This window comes from Nyctereutes procyonoides, unplaced genomic scaffold, assembly GCF_905146905.1.
Source record: "Nyctereutes procyonoides isolate TBG_1078 unplaced genomic scaffold, NYPRO_anot_genome, whole genome shotgun sequence".
NCBI lineage: Eukaryota > Metazoa > Chordata > Mammalia > Carnivora > Canidae > Nyctereutes > Nyctereutes procyonoides.
Window position 1 is genome coordinate 2,132,579 of NW_026575162.1, and position 20,029 is coordinate 2,152,607.

The 20,029-nt window shown below is 31.2% G+C and overlaps 1 protein-coding gene across 2 annotated transcripts in view; it reads left to right on the plus strand.

Moving 5' to 3' along the window:
• PHF14 (PHD finger protein 14) overlaps positions 1 to 20,029 on the plus strand; it is a 217,288-nt gene that overhangs the window by 133,363 nt on the left and 63,896 nt on the right. Inside the window, exon 17 of one of the 2 annotated variants that reach the window (XM_055314890.1) lies at positions 13,362 to 18,470. The exons of the other annotated variant lie outside the window; for it this stretch is intronic. Coding sequence (XP_055170865.1) covers positions 13,362 to 13,374 — 13 coding nt within the window. The 3' untranslated portion in view covers positions 13,375 to 18,470. Of the gene's footprint in view, positions 1 to 13,361; positions 18,471 to 20,029 lie in introns of those variants that run through there. 2 annotated transcript variants of the gene reach the window in all.

The following is a 20,029-nucleotide window of genomic DNA, read 5'->3' on the forward strand; positions in this document are numbered from 1 at the left end:
TTTAATATAATTTGTGTAGTAATTCAGTTAATTTTTGAACATGAACAAAATGTATTGTTCTATGAGTTAGGTATATGTTAAAATTCTTACATGAATTTTATTACTCTTAATATTCCTGTTGTGTTTCTAATTTAGTACCTATTTCATTGAAATCGGAAGTATCTTTAATCTGAAAAACTGTTAGTTTTTGCTGATTTTAACTGCTTGGGTAATGTAGAGTCAGCTAAATTAAGTCTGACTGTACTTTAGTTTGGTCAGGATAGAGGAAATAAGACTACAATTTGATTTGTAATATGTAACTGGGCTTCCTTTTTACTCTGATCCTAAATTTAACAGATTGAGAACTTCTAATTTTGCTTCCTGGAGTAATTCCATGGCAATAGAAAGCACTGTGCTGCTTTTTTTCTCTTTTTTTGGGATTTGTTTGTTTTGTTTTGTTGGTATAGGTACTTTGATATAGTACTTTATTCTTTTATTTCACTCCAGTGATTGACTTGTTTACCTGTGCAGGTATTTTTTTTAGTGGCTCTTGCTGACATGAATTATACCTACCAGCAATCTATTTAACTTCCAGTACTTTTTATGTTGTAGCTTCATTAGTATATATGTGAATGTATAAGACTCTAACTTTGACTCTCTTTTCTGGTATCAGGTGAGCATTTTAAATATGTAAAAATAAAATCCAACCATGAATAATTTAGGAAAATTGTGATGATTTCCAGAACCTAACTGGAGGCGAAAAGAAAAAATAAAATAACATGTACATCTTTAAACTAACATAAAGATTATAAATCACCCAGAATTATTTGTAGGATATAATTTTATAAGCTTTAACTTCTGGTAGAATACTGCTTACTTCCTTCAGTGTAAAATTTAACTTTATAAGATTGTCATTATTATCAACTTTATAAGGAAATTTTTTAAAAAGATTTATTTATTTATTTATTTAATCAGAGAGAAAGAGAGAGACAGAGACAGAGACACATGTCTAGAGGGAGAAGCAGGCTCCCTGCAGGGAGCCCGACATGGGACTCTATCCAGGGTCTCCAGGATCACACCCCAGGCTGCAGGCAGCACTAAACCGCTGCGCCACCGGGGCTGCCCCTAGAAGGAAATTTTTTTATTGGCCACACACATACATGCATATGTAAAAATAGCCTATTTCCTAACATGTATTAGTTGCAGATTGTCAAATATCAAACACTAACAACTGATGAATAACATAATATTTTTTATTTTCTGGCATTTAAAAAATATCTTTTATAAGTTAAGTATGTTTCATATACTTATTATATACTGTTTCATTTTAAGGGGAAAAATCAATTCTTTTACTGCTTTGTGTTAATTACATAATATTCTTACATTTCATCATAATAATCTTTCTCCTCAGAATATGTCAAAAAGGTTTACTCAAAGAATAAAAGCTATATAAAAGTACATTTCATTGTAGGAAAATGATCTGCCTCAAAACCCCCAAATTACAAAAAAAGCAGCTTAAACAATGGTATATCTGAGGTAAATGATGCAAATCAGGATAACAAAAGTATTAGATATCTTTTATAAATTACAACAGAATTACATAGGAATGAAGAAGCCTATTTTTGAACATAAGTATATGCCACTAAATTGTTAAATATAGATAGCTAGAGATTCGAAGGGAATAAAAATGAGCATGTGTTTTTATTTATTTTTATTTTTTTTACTATGGTAGGATTGTGAGTAATACAGTAAAAACTTTTTACAAAATGTTATGTAAGTTAATTACATGAATTTAATATTTAAATACAACCCTATTTGACACACATACAAAAAGACTAAACATAAAAAAAAAATGGGTATGATCAGACCTAACATTAACCTTTGCTCAGAAATGATCATTTCCTAGGGAAAAAATATTCAAATGAAATCAAATTCCTCCTCAAAAAAAGACACTAAAGATAGGCTAAATAAATTTTTATACACATAATTTTAGTTAGCTAAGGAACAAAATACTAAGAGTGAAAGGATGTTTATTGAGGTATAAACAATTTATTGATTCGTATATAAGTATATATATTTTGGCATACCTGATCATTATAAATTAGGCCCCCAGTATTGTCTGGCAGTGCTTCCATGTTTTCCTAGTCAACTTGAACATTGATTGCTGACAGCATCTATTTCCATTCTCCTTATGAACCTAACCTCATCTTAACACCTCTTCTTTCTTCATGGTTAAACAGTGACCTCATCTCCTGCTTCACATAGAAAACAGAACCCATCAGACAGAACTGCACAAACTTTCTGATATGTAACCTATAGCTTACCTATAAGTGTATAGATATCCATAGGCATCTCATCTGTCACCCTTAATCTCTCCTCTTTTAATAGCAGTACACCTAGACAAGGTGATCCTTTTTCCTTTTGAAGGTACTATTTCTACCAGTGCCCTGGATCCCATTCTCCTCAACTCAGATGATTTCCTACTCCTATATCTTCAACTTGTTCTTCTCCATTGATTACTTTCTTCAGCTCTCAAAACATGGCATTCTCCTATGTATTCTATCTCTCTGGATAGGCCTTTTGTAGACTTCTCTCACTCTGCCTTCCCTGCTCATGTTAGTGTTCCTTAACATTTTGTCCAATATCCTTTTATCATTCTTCACATTCTCAGGTGATTTCATCTTTTACATATCTTCAGTTTTCCGATTAATACTGAATTCCCTGAAAATTTTTTTGTGTTCTTTTTTTTAAATTGAATTATAGTTGACATACAATGTCACATTAGTTTCAGTGTGCATAGTACTGATTGAGCAAGTCTATACATTATGCTATGCTCACCACAGGTGTAGCTACCATCGGACACCATACAATTCCATTATAGTATCATTCATTATATTCCCTCTGCTGTACCTTCTTTATCCCTGTGACTGATTTATTCCATAACTGAAGATTGTGTCTCCTACTCCTCTTCACCCATTTTGCCCATCCCCCTACCACCCAACTTTCTGTCAACCATCAGTTTGTTTTCCATGTTTAAGAGGTAGTTTCTGCCTTTTGTTTATTCATTTGTTTTGGTTTTTAGATTCCACATATAAGTGAAATCGTATGGTAATTGTCTTTCTCTGACTTATTTAACTTAGCAGAATACCCTCTTGGTTAAAATGTTGCAAATGGCAAGATTCCATACCTTTTTATGTCTTGAGTAATACTCACTCTCTCTCTCTCTCTCTCTCTCTCTCTCTCTCTATATATATATATATATATATATATATATACACACACACACACACCCATTCATCTATCAATGGACACTTGGATTGCTTCCATATCTTGACTGTTGTAAATAATGCTGCAGTAGACACGGGGTGCATGTATCTTTTTGAATTAGTGTTTTCATTTTCTTTGGGTAAATCCCCACTAGTGGGATTACTGGATCATTTGGTATTTTCTATTTTTAATTTGGAATACTCAAAATTCTTAATTCTAGCCAGACTCTCCCTACTAGTATAGCCAGTCACATATCTGTCGCAGTCTGTACCTGCTATGTCTATGCCGTCATTTTGTATCTTCACTTCTACTGCCTCAGTTTTAGCCTTTGTCTGTCATGTGTGAACTTTTGCGGATAACTTTCTAAAATTCCCCCCTCCTTATAGCTTCTTTTTTCTCCAGTTAATGCATCCACAGCTTTCTTTCTGTATTACATACTTATGTCATCTATTTGCTTAAGTACTTTAAGAGGATCTCCAGAAAACTGTCCAGACCCCTGTTGCTTATCCGTGAGTGCCATGGAGAAGCTTTTCTGACATACTCTTTAAAAATTCCTCTGTACTTTCTTTCTGCCTCAAATTTTATTCCACATATTCTCTGCCCGATAAATTCCAACATACCTTTTAACACTTGCTTTAATTCTTTGTTTTGTTCATTTTTTTGTTAATTTTTTATTTAACCCTCTCTCCTACTTTTCAAGCAAATTTAGTCTCTATTACATTAGGAGCTTATGCAGGCTTCTGTGATTTCATACTTGTCACCCTGTACTGAATGTCTCTTAGAGTCTTATGCTTTTGTTCAATTGACCTTTTCATCAGACTATGATTTTAAATTTGGATTTTTCTCTTTAAAACCCTGCATTTTTGTGTGTTTTTTTTAAATGTTCTTGTAACCTTTATTCCTTGAATGTATCCTTTTCTGAAAATTAACATATCTTTTCCAGAATTTCTTATCTCTCTCCAAGACAATACTTCTTTCATTTTTCCAAGTTGGTTATTATATTTAATTCTCTCCTAGAAATGAGTTACATAGCCTTTTAATGGAAGTTTTTATTTTTATTTTTTATTCTTAAAATTTTTTATTGTACCCTTACTTTAGTTCTTTGGTGAAAGAGAGAGGAAGAAATTTAGAAAAAAAGCAAGTGAATTACCTAGTTTCTTCAGTTTTCCTCTCATAGGTACTATATCAGTTGTTTAATTCCTCATAGTTTTCTTTGAACCTCGTCTAAATACTCTGGTTTCTTTAAAAGGTAAAATTCAGAACTCTGGAAATATTGTTTTAAATGAGGTACTGTATGTTTCTATGTATGTATGTATGTATGTATGTATGTATTCCTAAAATATTTGGACCTAAGTTTGAGGAATGTATTATGGATAAAAGAAAGAATGGTTGAGCATTACCTTCTGACTGTACGATTAAAAATGTGACTGTGTAATGTGACTAGGCATAAAATTGTTCATGCATTCTTTGTATATATTTTTTTTGTATAAAGATAATACACGAATCCAAGGATCCTAAATGTGGTTTAGTTCATAAATAGGCAACCATTTGAGCACTTTGAATTGATAGATTGAACTATATAAAAGTAGCTCTTTAAGTATGTTCTCTCCAAATAATAGGAAGTGGAGGAGGAGTTCTGATTTGAAAGAAACTGGTAGATATTCCCTGTAATTGCTCAGTAAATCAGATTGACACAGACAGCTGCACAAGGAAGATAGGCCTAGGAAAGACTAAATCAATGGGATTCAGTCCCATCTAAGTGAAATTACATCAGTCAGTAACTTTCCTTTTAAGTGACTGAAATCTTCCAGACCCAAATTTCTCTTGTCAGGTACTCATTTATATCATTTACTAAGGAATTGAAAAATTGCCTAGATATATCAAGGACCTTGTTGTGACATGGCCTGTAAATGTAGATCTTTTTAAAAGGAAAGTTGAGTTTCATTTAGAACATTGAGCACACTGCCCAACGATTTCTTTGGCTATTCTTTTGAAGCTTTCATTTGTAAATAGACTATGAAATCTATTTTTTAATATTCTTTTTAAAAATAAGATTCTCGTGTTTAGTCTCTTTTTTTTCTGTCTCCTATTTATTAAGGATATTAAAATCCATTCATTTATTCATCCATCAATTGTTATATGGAGGATATATAAGAGACATAAGAATTTAGAGGATCCTGGAAATACTCCTTAAAGAATGACTGACTTTAACTCAACTGACTGACTTTAAGATAACTAGTTGGAAAAAATGGTGATACTAGTAACAGAAAGATGAGTGGCCATATTTATTATTGGATACAGATACAGTAGATGAATGGTGTTATAGGGGATATTGTGAGGTTTATTTTTAGGAGTGTTAATTAGTTTACAGAATACATTTTAAGTTATGGGGTTATGAATATAGAGAGGAATCAAACTCTGGAAATAGATTTGGTAACTGTTACAGATTTATTCTATACAACTCAAGTATCCAATCCTAACTTTACTACCTTTACTTTTAAGTAAATGACTGTGTCTCTAAATGGATACTGAAGGGCTAGTAGGAAACCATGTTCTGTAAGAATGGAGGAATTGGAGGAAAAAAAAGAGGGAGGTGGGGAAAGAATAGAGGAACTGAAAGAATTGGGTATAGATATCCTTGGCTTAGTTGTGTCACAGGCTGAGTCCAGAGAAATTTAACTGCCATGTAGGATATCTCAAGATGTAGTATGGTATTTTGTGGGGATTTTTAAAGATTTGTTTTACTGACCAAAATATCTCCATGTAAATAAAATTTATTTTTGAGTAGTTGCATTTCAAGTTTACCTTAAGTAAACTTATGAAATATTTGTAATTTGTCTCCTGCCCTCTTTATTATTATTATTAATTTAACCTCCTTTCTGTGCCTCTTTCTTTGTGTTTTCTTCATATTAGCTCTATTTGCTCTAAGCGGAAGTTCTTTATCTTTAGGGTACATTCAACCACCTGACAGGAATAGTAAGCCACAGAATTTTGTTTTGGATATTCTAGGGCGGTGCCCGAAAATTTGTATTTATAACAAATTCCTAATTAATGCTGATTCTGATGGTTTGGGCATACTTCGAGAACTACTGCTTTATTCCAAAAGTCCTTTTAGCTGAAGCCGTAAGATATGTTTCTAAGCTTGTTAGGGATGCAAATCACCTTTGGAAAGAATTACCCCAAATAAATAAAAAGAAAAATTCCACTCTTGGAGAATCTCATTCTGTTAGATTCTAAATCTGTGGAGTAGAATTTAGGCATCTGTGGCTTTACAAAGCTTCACAGATACTAGCTACCTAATAGCACCTGTGCCAGTTCTCTCTTTGGCCCTTAGATTCACCCTTTCATTGTACTCAGTTCCAACTGTTGGGGAAAGATTTTAAACAAGCATTCATTCAGCAAATAATTATTTTGTGTTTCCTTGCACCAGATGCTGCTCTTAGTTCCAGAAATTCAGAGGTGACTAGGGGTGTCTGAGTAGCTCAGTCAGTTGAACATCCAACTCTTGATTTGTGAGATCAAACCCTGTGTCGGGCTCCATGCTGGGTGTGGAGCCTACTTGAGATTCTCTCTCTCTCTCTCTCAAAAAGAAAAAAAAAACAGCGGTGAATAATATAGGCATGATACCTCAGAGTTTAAATATTCCCTGCCTTTTTTGCATATGCTAACATATTCACTGATCCAAACCCAAAAGAGTTGGTTTTTTTAAAGTCTTTATACTGGAGCTATGTTTATGTAGGGATCTCATAAGACCAGGAACCTCGTTATCTCCTCATTGAAACTGATCTTTGACTTTTAGAGCCTTTAAGGAGCAAATACAGTTCTCTTGGCCAAAATGGTATAAAAAGCATATTTTATATGATTTCAATTCTTTCAGATTCATTGAGGTTTATTTTATGGCCTTATAATATGATATGTCTGGTTCTATGTGCAATTGAAAAGATTGTGTATTCATCTCTTGTTGAATGGAATGTTCTATAAAAGTAGGTTGAGACGTTGTTAAAGTAGTTTTATATTTATTTATTTTCTATGTACTTGTACTATTAATTACTATGAGAAGAGTATTAAAGTCTCTGACTCTAATTGTAGAATTGTATGTATCTTTCAGTTTTATTAGTATTTGCTTCATACATTATTTCTTCTTAGTAAAATGACTCCTTTATCAATGTAATGCTCTTTTTAATCTCTGGTAACATTATTGTTCTGAAGCTTATTTCATCTAATGTTACTTTAGGCACTCCAATAAGCTTTTGATTGCTGTTCATGGTATATCTTTTACCCTTCTTTACTTTTAACTATCCATATCCTTATGCTTAAAAATAGCATTATGCTTATAATTAATATGAGATGCATATGTATCTCCATACTTGCATGCACACTCCAAAAGGCAGACTTTATTTAAAATGGATTGGATTTCTAGTAAACAGCATGTAGTTGGAACTTGATATTTTATCCAGTTTGACAATCTCAGTCTTTTACTGGGTTACATCATTTAGAGTTAATGTAATTATTGATATGGTTGAATTTAAATCTACCATCTTGGTATTTTTTGCTATTTATTTCAATTGTTCTTTGTTATTTTTTATTCTCTTTTTCTGCCTACTTTTGCAATGGATATTTTGTTATGATTCCATTCTATCTCCATTGTTGTCTTATTAATTTGACCCTGTTTTAAGAATTAATATTTACCCTAGGGTTTACAGTATGCATCCTTAATGTATCACAAACACTCTTCAAGTATTATTTTACTTCTTCACAATTAATTTAAGAATCTTAAAACACACCTTGAATGCCAGAGGCAATGGAGGCTAGTTCAGTTCTCCTCTGAAAGCCTCCCTTCTCTTCAAATTCTCAAAGTCTAGGGTTAATCTCCTTGTCTCTAACTTAGAGACTGGTCCAATATCATTATTCTGAATAAGAATCAATGAAGTGTGCACATTCTTAAATCTTAGCATGCTTATTTCTTCCTCTATTTCTATCCAGCATTCTTCTTTTTCATTTTTTTCTTATCCCTGAGCTATCAGAAGTGTCTATTATATAAAATTGAAGACTTTAACATTTAAATTTAAAGGGAGGTGTGTGTGTGTGTGTGTGTGTGTGTGTGTATCTCTGTATATCTACTCAATTTTCCTAAGCCTGTTTGAAAAATAAAATCTATTAATTAAAGAAACTTAGGTACATGGAAACATATTTGAAGTTCTGCTGTTCATTATAAAAATATACATACAAAAAATTCAAAAATGAGAGGTTAAATTCCTTTAATCTTATAGCATATTTCCTTTAATCTTATAGCATATAGGATTAAATCTTAGTATATTTACTTTTATTCATATAATTATAATGATTTTGTTCTGGGATACCTGGGTGGCTCAGCAGTTGAGTATCAGCCTTTGGCTCAGGGATGGAGTCCTGCCTCAGGCTCCTTGCATGAAGCCTACTTCTCCCTCTGCCTATGTCTCTGCCTCTCTCTCTGTGTGTCTCTCGTGAATAAATAAAATCTTTTAAAACAATGATTTTGTTCTAAAAAAGTTTTAAATATAGCTGTAGTGTATTATTTGAAAACTACCAGTATCAGAATACTTTGGGAATAATTTCCCATCATAGCATTTCTTGATATCCATTCCCGCCCATTTTCATTCTTGTGGCTTCCTTGAGATCTTTCTCAATATCTGTTTCATTGTTCTCTACTCTGTTATTGTTTCATTCTTCTCTACTTAGCTGCTTCAGTGTTTTCTTTTGCCTTCTTTCTGTGTTTCTTACTTATGATTAGACCTCCGTGGATTCCACCCTGTTTGCTTTTGCTCTATTCATTTTTATTGCTAGTGTATAACTGCATTTTGTAGCTCTAATAAATTCAATTCCTCCAAAATTTGGGTCTTTTGCTTGCCTGATAAAATGGCTTAAACCTCAACTGTAGTCATTGTAGAAAGCCCACCAGTATCCTCCCTAATATTCAGAGTAGGCCATGTGTTCTTCTACTTCTTTATTCTCCACTAGACCCTACTGTACTTTACATTTTTCTCCAAATGAATTATTCCAGGTCTGTCATGAACATTTACTGAACAAACTCAAGATAATAGAATTGTCTTATGGACACAGTAGGTAAAATTTAAAATTGAATGCTTTATATCACTGCTCTTAGAAGTTACTTGATCATCCCTACCACCAAGAATGTTGCCTCTTTGCCTTAGACCTGACTTTATAAAAAGCCATCATCAGTGATTTAAGTTAATCTCTTTGAACATAAAATGATTCTGTATTATATGTCATAAAGAGATTAGATCCTAAAGAGGAAATTAGAAAATAAACTTGGTCTGGTGAAAGAAACTTTACTTAGCTATTTTTTAAGAATGATTTTCTGCTAGCAAAAATTTGGGAAGAGATGTTTAATTTTTACAATATTCATATTTGGATAATAAAAGTAACTCATCTACCACTGAAATTTTCTTATTAAGGTGATATTCTGATAAAATTTACATGAAAAAGAAAATGTTTACTGTTTATTTTTCTTTTATAATTAAGTTGATTTAATCAATTTTGTTAGATGTGTAGGATGGCTAATTTGCCTTACACATTCAATATTTAATTTGACATTCTTTGACTTTTAAGTATATATTAATTAAAACATCTAACCTTTAACTTTGTATGATTCTATAAATATTTTTATGTTACATGTTATCAGTGTTTGAATTTTTAAATTTTATTTTTCTTTTTAAATTAAATACATTAAATACATTATAAACAAGTAATTTGTATTTAAAGAAAACAAAAGCCTGAACGTGGTATATATTAATTACATAGTGAAGTGTGGTATTTCTGGAGTAAGCAATTTTAGAGTAGTAAACATCATAATTTCAAGCATCTATAGCAGTGAAATATTTCTCATTCATTCATCTATTTTTCAGTAAAATTTGGTTTTGAAATTTTTTACTTATTTTCCATTGCAATGTTTTAATATTTTAAGTTATGCAGAGGGGACTATCTATTATACATTCAGTTGTTTGGACTGGGACTCTCGCTATAGTTCTGCTTTTGGCTACATGAATGACTTTGAATTAAGTTACCTCTGAAGTCATTTTCTCATCCGTATAATAAAAGCATCAATCTTATTTTTTCTCAAAATTTGTAACTTTTGTAACTTGAAGAGATTTTAAAACAAACACTGTGCAGTCCTGACAAGGATCTCAAAACCTGTAATCCCACCATCCATCTGATACTTCAATCATCTGCCCAGTATCACTACTAAGTGACAGGGAGATAGCTCTGCCAGAGAGAGGAGTGTGTAAGTAACCCATTTCCTCTTGAGGCAGGTCGGACCTTTGGCAATTTCTCTCCCCAGGTGAACTGACATGTCTCTCCTTAATAATTTCAGTCCTTGGAGTCATACAAAACAAGGATAATCCAAGTTCTATTATTAGAAACCAACTATATTTTCTGGTTTTTCTTTTTTTAATCAAACATCCTGTTTCATCTGTTCCTTCTATAACAAGGTTTTGATTTGTATTGGTTTTGCATTGTTTTGGACATATGAAATAAACAATATTAATGATTAGAGATGAAATAAATCTGAAAATACCATTGGATATAAATTTTGGAGTTGATATATTTTTATATCTAGATAATAATGTATAAGAATCTCATATTTTTAACTTTTATAACTGAACCCTAGAAAAATGTTATTTTAGAGCCTTTTGGACTGGGAATTTAGATAATACTAATGTTAGATGTTTATAATGCCCCAGACTCTATTCTTTGCTCTCTAAATTTATCATCTCATTCAAATGTTTTTACAACAATCTTACTGAGGTATGCATATCTCCATTTTGGAAATTAGGTAACTAAGGTACAGAGATACCAAGCATTATGAAATAGAAATTGTTCCAATTATATATTGAAATTATATAGATTATGTATTAAAAAATAATTTTCCACATCCAGTAAATACTCTTATACCATTTGATAAATCGTATTAGTTTCTGAGACTTACAGAGTACTTTTTATGGGCCAGTCAGTATGCTAGTGCTTTCAGTATTTTATCTCATGTAATCCTCATAGCAATTCCAGGAAATAGATACAGATTTTATTCTTATTTTATGGGTGAGTGAACTGAGAAGAATTACTTGTCCAACATCATACAACTGAAAAGTGGTGGGTTTAGAGTTTGAGTCTAGGTAGTCTCTTGACTGTGTAGCTTATGTTCTAATCATTAGGTATACTTCCTCTCCAGATGACACTGCTTTAGCGTATTTGACTTTGTTGGGTCAGAAGAAGTAAATGCTTCTTGGCAGGCAATTCCAACTATATAAGATACAGACTACTGGTACATACATTAAGGAAGCCCTTTGAAAATACTACATTCCTTTTTGTTACAGAATTTGTAAACTTACTAGATACATACAGAATAAATACAAAGCCACGACTTGATATCTGATGTAAATGACCACATAGGCTTTTGTCCTAGGAAGACAGTAGCCAAAAAAGTCATACTGTTTATTCTGGCTTTAAGGGAAATTTGGAATATTCAGTGAAATTTTAGGATAGAGGAATATCAGCAAAAATTTTACTTTTTTTCAAAGTTAGAGTGAAATTTAGAATTTTTATTGGGGTTTAAACAGATTTCGATGTCTAATGTTTCTATGTTCAAATTCCTATCAGAAGTTAAATGCAGATATGTCTTTTGGGTTGTCTGCTAGTCTCCATCATTTGTGCATGTAATTAAGATTTAATTACACTTCTGTGGTAAATGATGTGGTTGCTTCCTCTTGCATTATGCTTATGTAGTAGTTCTTAACTTGCAGTCAAAGCACTTCTCAGAATATCACATTCAGAATGTGCTTAAAGCTCTTCACTTAGAGACTGAAGCACTGAGAAAAGTTATTAGCAAGGGAATTCAGCTCTCCCTATTTCCTTGTTATTTGGCAAGGGAATTCAACTCTTTCTGTTTATTTCTCATATGTCGATAAGAACATTTCTCTGAAAGCTATGTTTCACATTATATTCTTATTTTTCTTGTGTACTTTTGTTTTGCTTTCTTTGGAAATATTCAGCCTGGCATGGTAGCTCTTCTCAATAGTGCTGTATTTGTCTGTGATTGTGCCACTTTTCACTTTCTTTTTCTCAATGGAACTTAGAAGCATTAAACACATCTTTCTAATAGTTAAATATTAAAATGAAATTTCTCTATGATGTATGATTACTTTGATAGTTTCACCTCATCTACATAGGCATAGATATCTGAAGGAAATAAACAAATTTCTGTTTTTATCACAAAAAAATGTTCTTCTAATCACTAAGCACCTAACATTTTTCCTCTGAAAATAAATGTATGAAGGTAGCAAATGAATACATGTTGCAAGTGAAATAAATACAAGAAACACTAGAAAGAGTTTTAAGAAATAAATGCACATGAGTGAGTTTTGAAAGTCTAGTTAAAATTAGTGCATTCATAACCTACCAGGTCTTTATAGTGAGGTATATTCTCTGCCATCATTGTTGCACAGTTCACTAAAATTGCTAGTTTGGGATATACTTTTTACAATTGTAACCAAACAATTCCTTAACAAAGGAAGGCAATGTAGGCACAGAGGCTAAGAATCATTTGAAAATTTCCTCCCTGAGACTCTGTAAGTTGAGCAGAACCAGCGTTGTAACATAGTAGGTGTACTTGTTTCCAGCACAGTTGCATTCAGTATGCCTTTAGCATAGTTTCTCAGGCATTATTAAATTTCCATAGTTGAAGAAAAAAGAGCAAACTGCTATTTTTTGAAACATTTATTGATGAAATACATGTTTGCTTATATAAATATAAACTCAACATTTTTATATTTTATTTTTTGTTTTAGTTAAGATAGATTTATTTTGACAACTAAAACTAATAGTAACAATAATAATAATACAAGAGGAGGCAACTTAATGTTTTAAAGGATAAAATGATTCCATTTTAACCATTAACCTATACAAGATCATGGCATTTAGGTTTAGGGTATCTATCTCTTTGGACCAAATCATGTTATTTGAATCTACTGTGGTATTGTTAGTATGTTTCATAAGACATAGTACAGAGCTGCTATGATCTTTAAATGTTAATGTTCTTTTCTTATCACTTTACTGTGTAGATACCCTTCATGAGACCCAACTCTGCCACAGCTCATCCTCGGAGGCAATCCTGGAAACCTCTTTTATAAGTGTGATTTTAAAAATGTGGATAACACTCTCAATAGAGTACATAAAGTAAAGGAGAACAGCTATCTTGTCCTTCCCATAAGCTTATCACTTCAAAAAGTTGCCTTTGCTTGTCAGGTTTGGATAGAATGTAATTGATTGGTTTGTTGCTTGGACTGACAAGGCAGTTAATTTGCCTGGGTGGATTTTTTTCTATTTTTTCTTCTACTTTTTTTTTTCCTTGCACTAATCAGAAACACTTGATATGTGCATTGTTGAAAAATAGTAGGTGATGTCTTGTGAGAATTGTCCTATTAAGTAATGTCTTTCCCTCATGCTTCTTTGGCAAATGATGATATACAGTGTTTGGACTTACTGAAGAGTTATGGAAGCCTGTGGGACTTAAATGCAATGTGCTACTCACTGTTGTTGTTGAACAATACCAGTAACAAACAAGAAAGACAATGCATTCCACTAGTCTGCTATTTTATTTCATCCAACTTAATACATATATTCATATGTGAAATGTTACATTGGGAAACAAATATAGACTCTTATATTAAAGGTTATTTCTATTTATAGTATTCAGCAAAAATGAAAGACTTGTGAAGCATATGCCATTCCAGTTTTGGCTCATTACTCCTAGTGTGAAAGCACTAATATTATTAGCATGAAACGTTTACGACTTGAGATTTTAAGCTCATTAGTAAAATATATCTGTGTTGATCTCTAGATATTTTTTTAGTAATACTCAAATTTATTCAGTCTTTATTGAGTTAAATGAACTTTCTGTGTTCAGTAATTTTTGGTGACCTTAAATATGAGGTTATGAAATAAGGAGGGAAATACAAAACTTAATGACTATACCACCTGCCAGCTGAAAGATCTTCATCAACATCTGTATTTTTCCAGAGATTTGCAGAATTAAAATTTGATCTTCAAGTTTTAATGATCCCGTTTTAAATCAACGACAGAAATATGTTGAATATTCCATCACTTCATCTTGAACTGATTTAGAAGAAACTCTTGGCTGAAATTGAAATGTACATATACATGTAATTGTTAACATGTCTCTTGGAATATCCTGACTTATAAATGTGGTTTGGACATCTTTTTCAGGTATAGTGGCATTGAAAATAGTTTAAACTTTAGGAGTAGAGTAGGCAATGTTATATATAGATAATCAAAGGCAAGTGTAAGTATAAAGTTACTGTATGCTAGTAATCTATAGTTACAGTTAGGAACCATATTATTGGATAAGATGTTTAATAACAGTAATATGTATATAAAATATGTATAAACTGAGATTATTAATTTATCAAAAAATCTTTTAACATTGGAGGAAAAATATTAATAGCCTTTAGCCAAACCAGTAGGATTTTTTTTTGAAATAAGGAAGGACTCATTATCTCAACCTAAGCTTAAAAAAAAGTCAATAATTATTACTATTGCTTAATTGCAGCTGATTATGAGAAAAATGACAGATTGCCATTTACTTAAATGAATATGCTAATGTTCCTGGCTCTCCTTTGATATATGGTGAGAAATTACTAGTGGTCATTTTATTTTAAATTTTTTGAGAAATCATTAAGCTTTGTGGTTTTGGTGTCACTATTAATAAAAAACTTTTCTACTCTGGTTCTAATTAGAAGGCTACATTATCCTTCTCTATCTTACAATCTTTAGTGGTAGATTTGCTATTCCATATTTGGTGCTAGCCTAAAATCTTTGTCAAACATCATAAATACAAATCATAATTCATAAGATCATTGGTCCTGCAATTGTATTCAGAGTAAGAAGACTTTTAAAGGGAGGAGAATGAAATATTTTCTCCTAATAATCTCCTAAGTGCTCTCATATTTCTATAGTATAGAATTCTTTTCCATAATTGGTCCAATTGCTGTTCAAAGGAGATATTAATGTGTCCTTAAGAAAATACGCACTAAAAAAAAAAAAAGAAAATACGCACTAAATGATGCATATTTCACAGATGTGTAAAATGGACATGACAGGTAAATGATGGCTATTTCTCATATGGTAGGGAAAGGAAAAATACACTAAAATATCAGGAAGGAAATGAAAAGATTCAAAATACAAGAAAAATGACATAATAGTATATATGGTGGTTCTCAAACTTTATAGTGCATCAGAATCTTAGGAAGGATTTGTTAAAACATAGATTGCTATGCTATTCCACCTCCTTATTGTCCTCTTCCTCACCTTACTCCCTCCTCCTCTGTCTCCCTACAGTTTCTGATTCAATACGTCTAGGATGAGGCTTGAAAATTTGCATTTTTAACAGGTTCCTAAGTAATACTGCTGGCCAGGGACCACTACTTTGAGAACCATTTGTATATAATTGTTTTTAAGAGAGTCATCGTGTTGTGATTGACATTGATTGATTGAAGATGGAGTTAATGTCCTTCAAAGAGCCCTTAGATTTTCAAATACTTGTCTAGATAAGGTTGTAGGAATTACATCTACAACACTTACAATCTCTTTATTTTTATGAATTCACTTAAATAATTTTTTACTTTTTAGTTTCTAATTCTGATTTTACGGGGACATCACTATTTTAGATAACAGAAATTAATCAGAGAACATAGACTTTGTCCATAATTCACTAATAATTCCTTTGTTAAAAAAGAGGTGAGAAATTAGGGTTATGTTTGAACATAAAAAGGTTAGCCTTAACCTTTATCCATCTTAGGTTTAGAAATGATATTTATGTATCACTTATATACCAATATCATTTTTTTTATTATTTGATGTTTATCTGATTTTACATTTATGGCATTAAAAATAGATTACTGACAAATAACAATCATTTCCTTGTTTTTATATCCTATCACTTGAGACTACTCTTTTTAAACAATATTCCTTAATTGACAAAACTTACCACTATTTTACTTGATTCACAATATGGGAATATTTTATGAATATTTCACCAACATCTATTTAAGGAATATAGAAGGACTTTCTACAGCAGAGTAGAATGAAATGTTTAATTTTTTTTTTTTCTAAAATTGTTTTCGACAACTGAAGCTTGTTTAAGAGACTCAGCTTTAGGGTTGCATGCATATGAAGATAGAGTTTTCCTACCTATCTGGGTCAGCACTTTGTAAATTTACATAATATTAAGGATTGTGATTAAAAATATTTCTGAGATGGACATGGTTTGCAAGTACTTTTCTTTATTAAAACATAGGCCTCTTTCTCCCAGTGCTCACTCTAAGACTTTCTGCAGGCCTGCTGATAAGATTCACTGCTGTTCAGGTACATAAGATGTAATGAAATTGGATGTTCATGCTGGGCTTTGTAAATAAAATGAGATTGACCCCCAGCTATTATCTCATTTATCTGATTTACATTGTAAAATCAGGATCTACACTATTGATTAGAGCATAATTAGTTAATTATGAACAGGGAAATACAAAGTTATGTGGGGCTTGAGCACAGCAGGTTGTACTGCTGAAAAATTTCCAAGGGCATGAGCAGATGGAGATCAGTTTATTAAAGAACAAAGCAGACATGTTTCAGGTATGGAAATGTCTAATCACTCTCTCATGCTGTGAGGAGGTACTTGACCTTAATTGTGTATTTTCATATGAATTCTTTTTATTTCATGTTTTATTTTTTTGCTTCTCTTTGAATCTTGTAATGTGGCTGCTACAGATGTAGCTAACTGAATTGGTGTCATTATTTAAGTTATCATTAAATATGAATTTGAAACTCAATAATTATCCAGATACTTTTCTTCAGTTAATATACTTTCATATGTAAAGAGTATTTTTGTCTTTCTTATCACACATTCATTCATTATTGCCTGTGATAAAAATAGTGGTCTATAGGGGCATTAATGAAAATATATTGAAGATCTCCACCTTAGTCTTCTATTTGTAAAATATGATATAAAGTGCATTTTCTAATTACTTTGTTTAGAAAATGGTCGTATAGGTAGTTTGCACTAAAATTGTAAAATAGAAGGAATAAAATATGTCTTTATTGATAATGAAATATTATTCTGATATTGGTAGAATGCAGAATTTTGTTCAAGCTTGTATTATTTTAAAAGTAATTTAACTCATGGACCACAATCCAGCATTTTCTCTGTTAAAATGAGTAATTGAAATAATTGGGCACTATCCAATGAAAGAATCTATCACTACTGTTAATAGTTTTTTGTGGGTGTTTTAAGATGCTAGTGAGATTTTATTTAAGTAATGTTAATATTAAGGATCAATTCTTTTGATCTTTTTCTTACAGAAGTTTTACATAAAAATCATGAAAAAGCAAGGAAACCCGGCCCATCAGTTCTCTCAATATTTAGTCCGTTTTCTTTTTGAGTGAATAGATGTAGTATATTTCTAGTCAGTATTTTACCCTATATAGACATAGGTCTAAACAAAATGTTCTTTGACATAAAAAAAATAGCAGTGATTATGAGTTACCTTGATCTCAAAAAAATGTACATCCTTTTTCAAGTGTTATGAATTTCTCTTCCAAAGAGAAATTCATTTAGTTTATCATTTGGTTATAAATTATATGCATAGTAGGTGCACTTAATTGTTTCAGTTAGCTTAAAGAGAGTTATTTAGTGTATTCTAATGAAATTATCAATTGGAAATTAAAAAGGTTAAAGAAATCGTTTGGAATACTGGCTTTTATCCTTTCTCTTGGCACAGGCAGAAATAAATCAGTTTCTTTTTACTTGTATTCCTATTCTCAGTAATCAGGTAAACCAAGAACAGCTTGTTGTATGGATATTAGGACATGAACATAAGTCATTTTCTTCTTCTTTGTCTATGGTGCTATACTTAACCATATACTAAGTAAGTATTTTAAATACATATAGAACTGTGTTTATTTGGTCACTACATTTTGTCAAATCATTGTGTAAAAGACCACATATATAGCTGCTTTATTGTTTACATCTGTATCCTTTATAAATCTGATACCTAGGAAGTTGTACTTAGTAATAATCCAATTAAAGAATCAGGTTTCCTTTCATCTTATAAATGGGATTCATTTTATCTCATTAAAATTGTAATTTAGAATGCCCTATATTATTTATGTGTACAATATTTATTAGATGTTTAAAGGATACTTCTTTAAGCATCCAGTTTGTATTTTATTTAAAAAATTATAGTGTTTCTTTATAGGTTAGTAAATATTCTCTTTTAAATATTTTAAGACACTGCCTTTCTATTTAGTATATGTGCTGTTGGTATACTATAATCTGCTTTTTTTTTTACATAGACATTTTTGTTCTTTAATAAAATATGTTGTGTTGTATACCATGCTTTTGTGGGTCAATGACTACACTTGGAAAAGATTTTAAAACATTATATTCATTATTATTTTGATTAATTAAATATGTATACATTATGTGATGCAGTTATGTGTTTCTAGGTATATGTAAGAAATAGAAGAGAAACAATAAATAATAGTTTGATCCATAACTACTTCAACTTTATTTCAGCTTTTAGGTAGCAGAATGATTGCAGATTTTCAATTTTTAATTGAAGAGTTTCTGATTTTCAAATTTTAGAAAAGATCTAAATTTGTAACATAGCTAGAATTTATTGGCTGACAAAATTTGCTGAAGTTTTCAGAGTGGTGTATGTGTGAATTAAATAAGTAATACACTATTTTTACCATCTACATTGTTTTTCGGTTATTAGGATTCTTAATGGTATCTCTTACATTTGTCTATGATATATTAATTCTTACAGATTCTGTTCAGGTTTACTTGTATCATTCAGGGTATTTTTGTTACCAGCACATAAAGCTATGGATGTCCTCAATATTCTAATGTAGAAACAACTTTATTTTTTCCACATAGAAACAAATTTAGTCTTTTGTAGAAAGAGCTTTAATTTGCATATTTATTAACAGAGCTTTTGATTTGAAGATTGATTTGTTTTTCTTTGTGTTTTTTCTCTCCTGGATTTTGGCAGTTCTAAAGTGTATTAACTACTCTTTTTTTGTTATTTAGTCTTGTAATTGCAGTTTTTATTTACTGGTGAGTGAGCTATAACTTGAGAGAATTCTCATATCACCCCCTAATTCTGACAAGCAAATTTTGCCTTTCCTCTGAGACCTATTATAAATACATTAGAGTTCCATACGGAGACTAGGTCATTCTTTTTTTTTTTTTTTTTTGAGACTAGGTCATTCTAAAAGGTATTACTAATGAAGTAGTCAGTAAGGATTAGTTATTTACAAATGGCATATACTTCAGCATTATCATCTAACAAATGTAGCATATAACATCTTTTCCCTATGCATTTATTCTTGAGCTGGTAACTTGATTTTACAATAAATTGAGATCCAGTACAAACTGGAAATATATCAGTATAGCAAACTTGTTCTTAAATTTATTAGCTTGAAATACATAGAGCAACAAGAATCATTTGCACAGATGCAAGTGAAAAATAACAAAATTAATCTTTATATTCATCATGATGTTTGATGTATGTTATACACTATAAATCATAATTCCAAGTTATTTTGACAGTTTTAAAGTTAAATATGCAATAATTAGGTTGTAATTTGATATGAACTAGGAGAACATTAATGCCACAACTCTTCACCTCTCAAGAGCCCGGATTATTGGCAA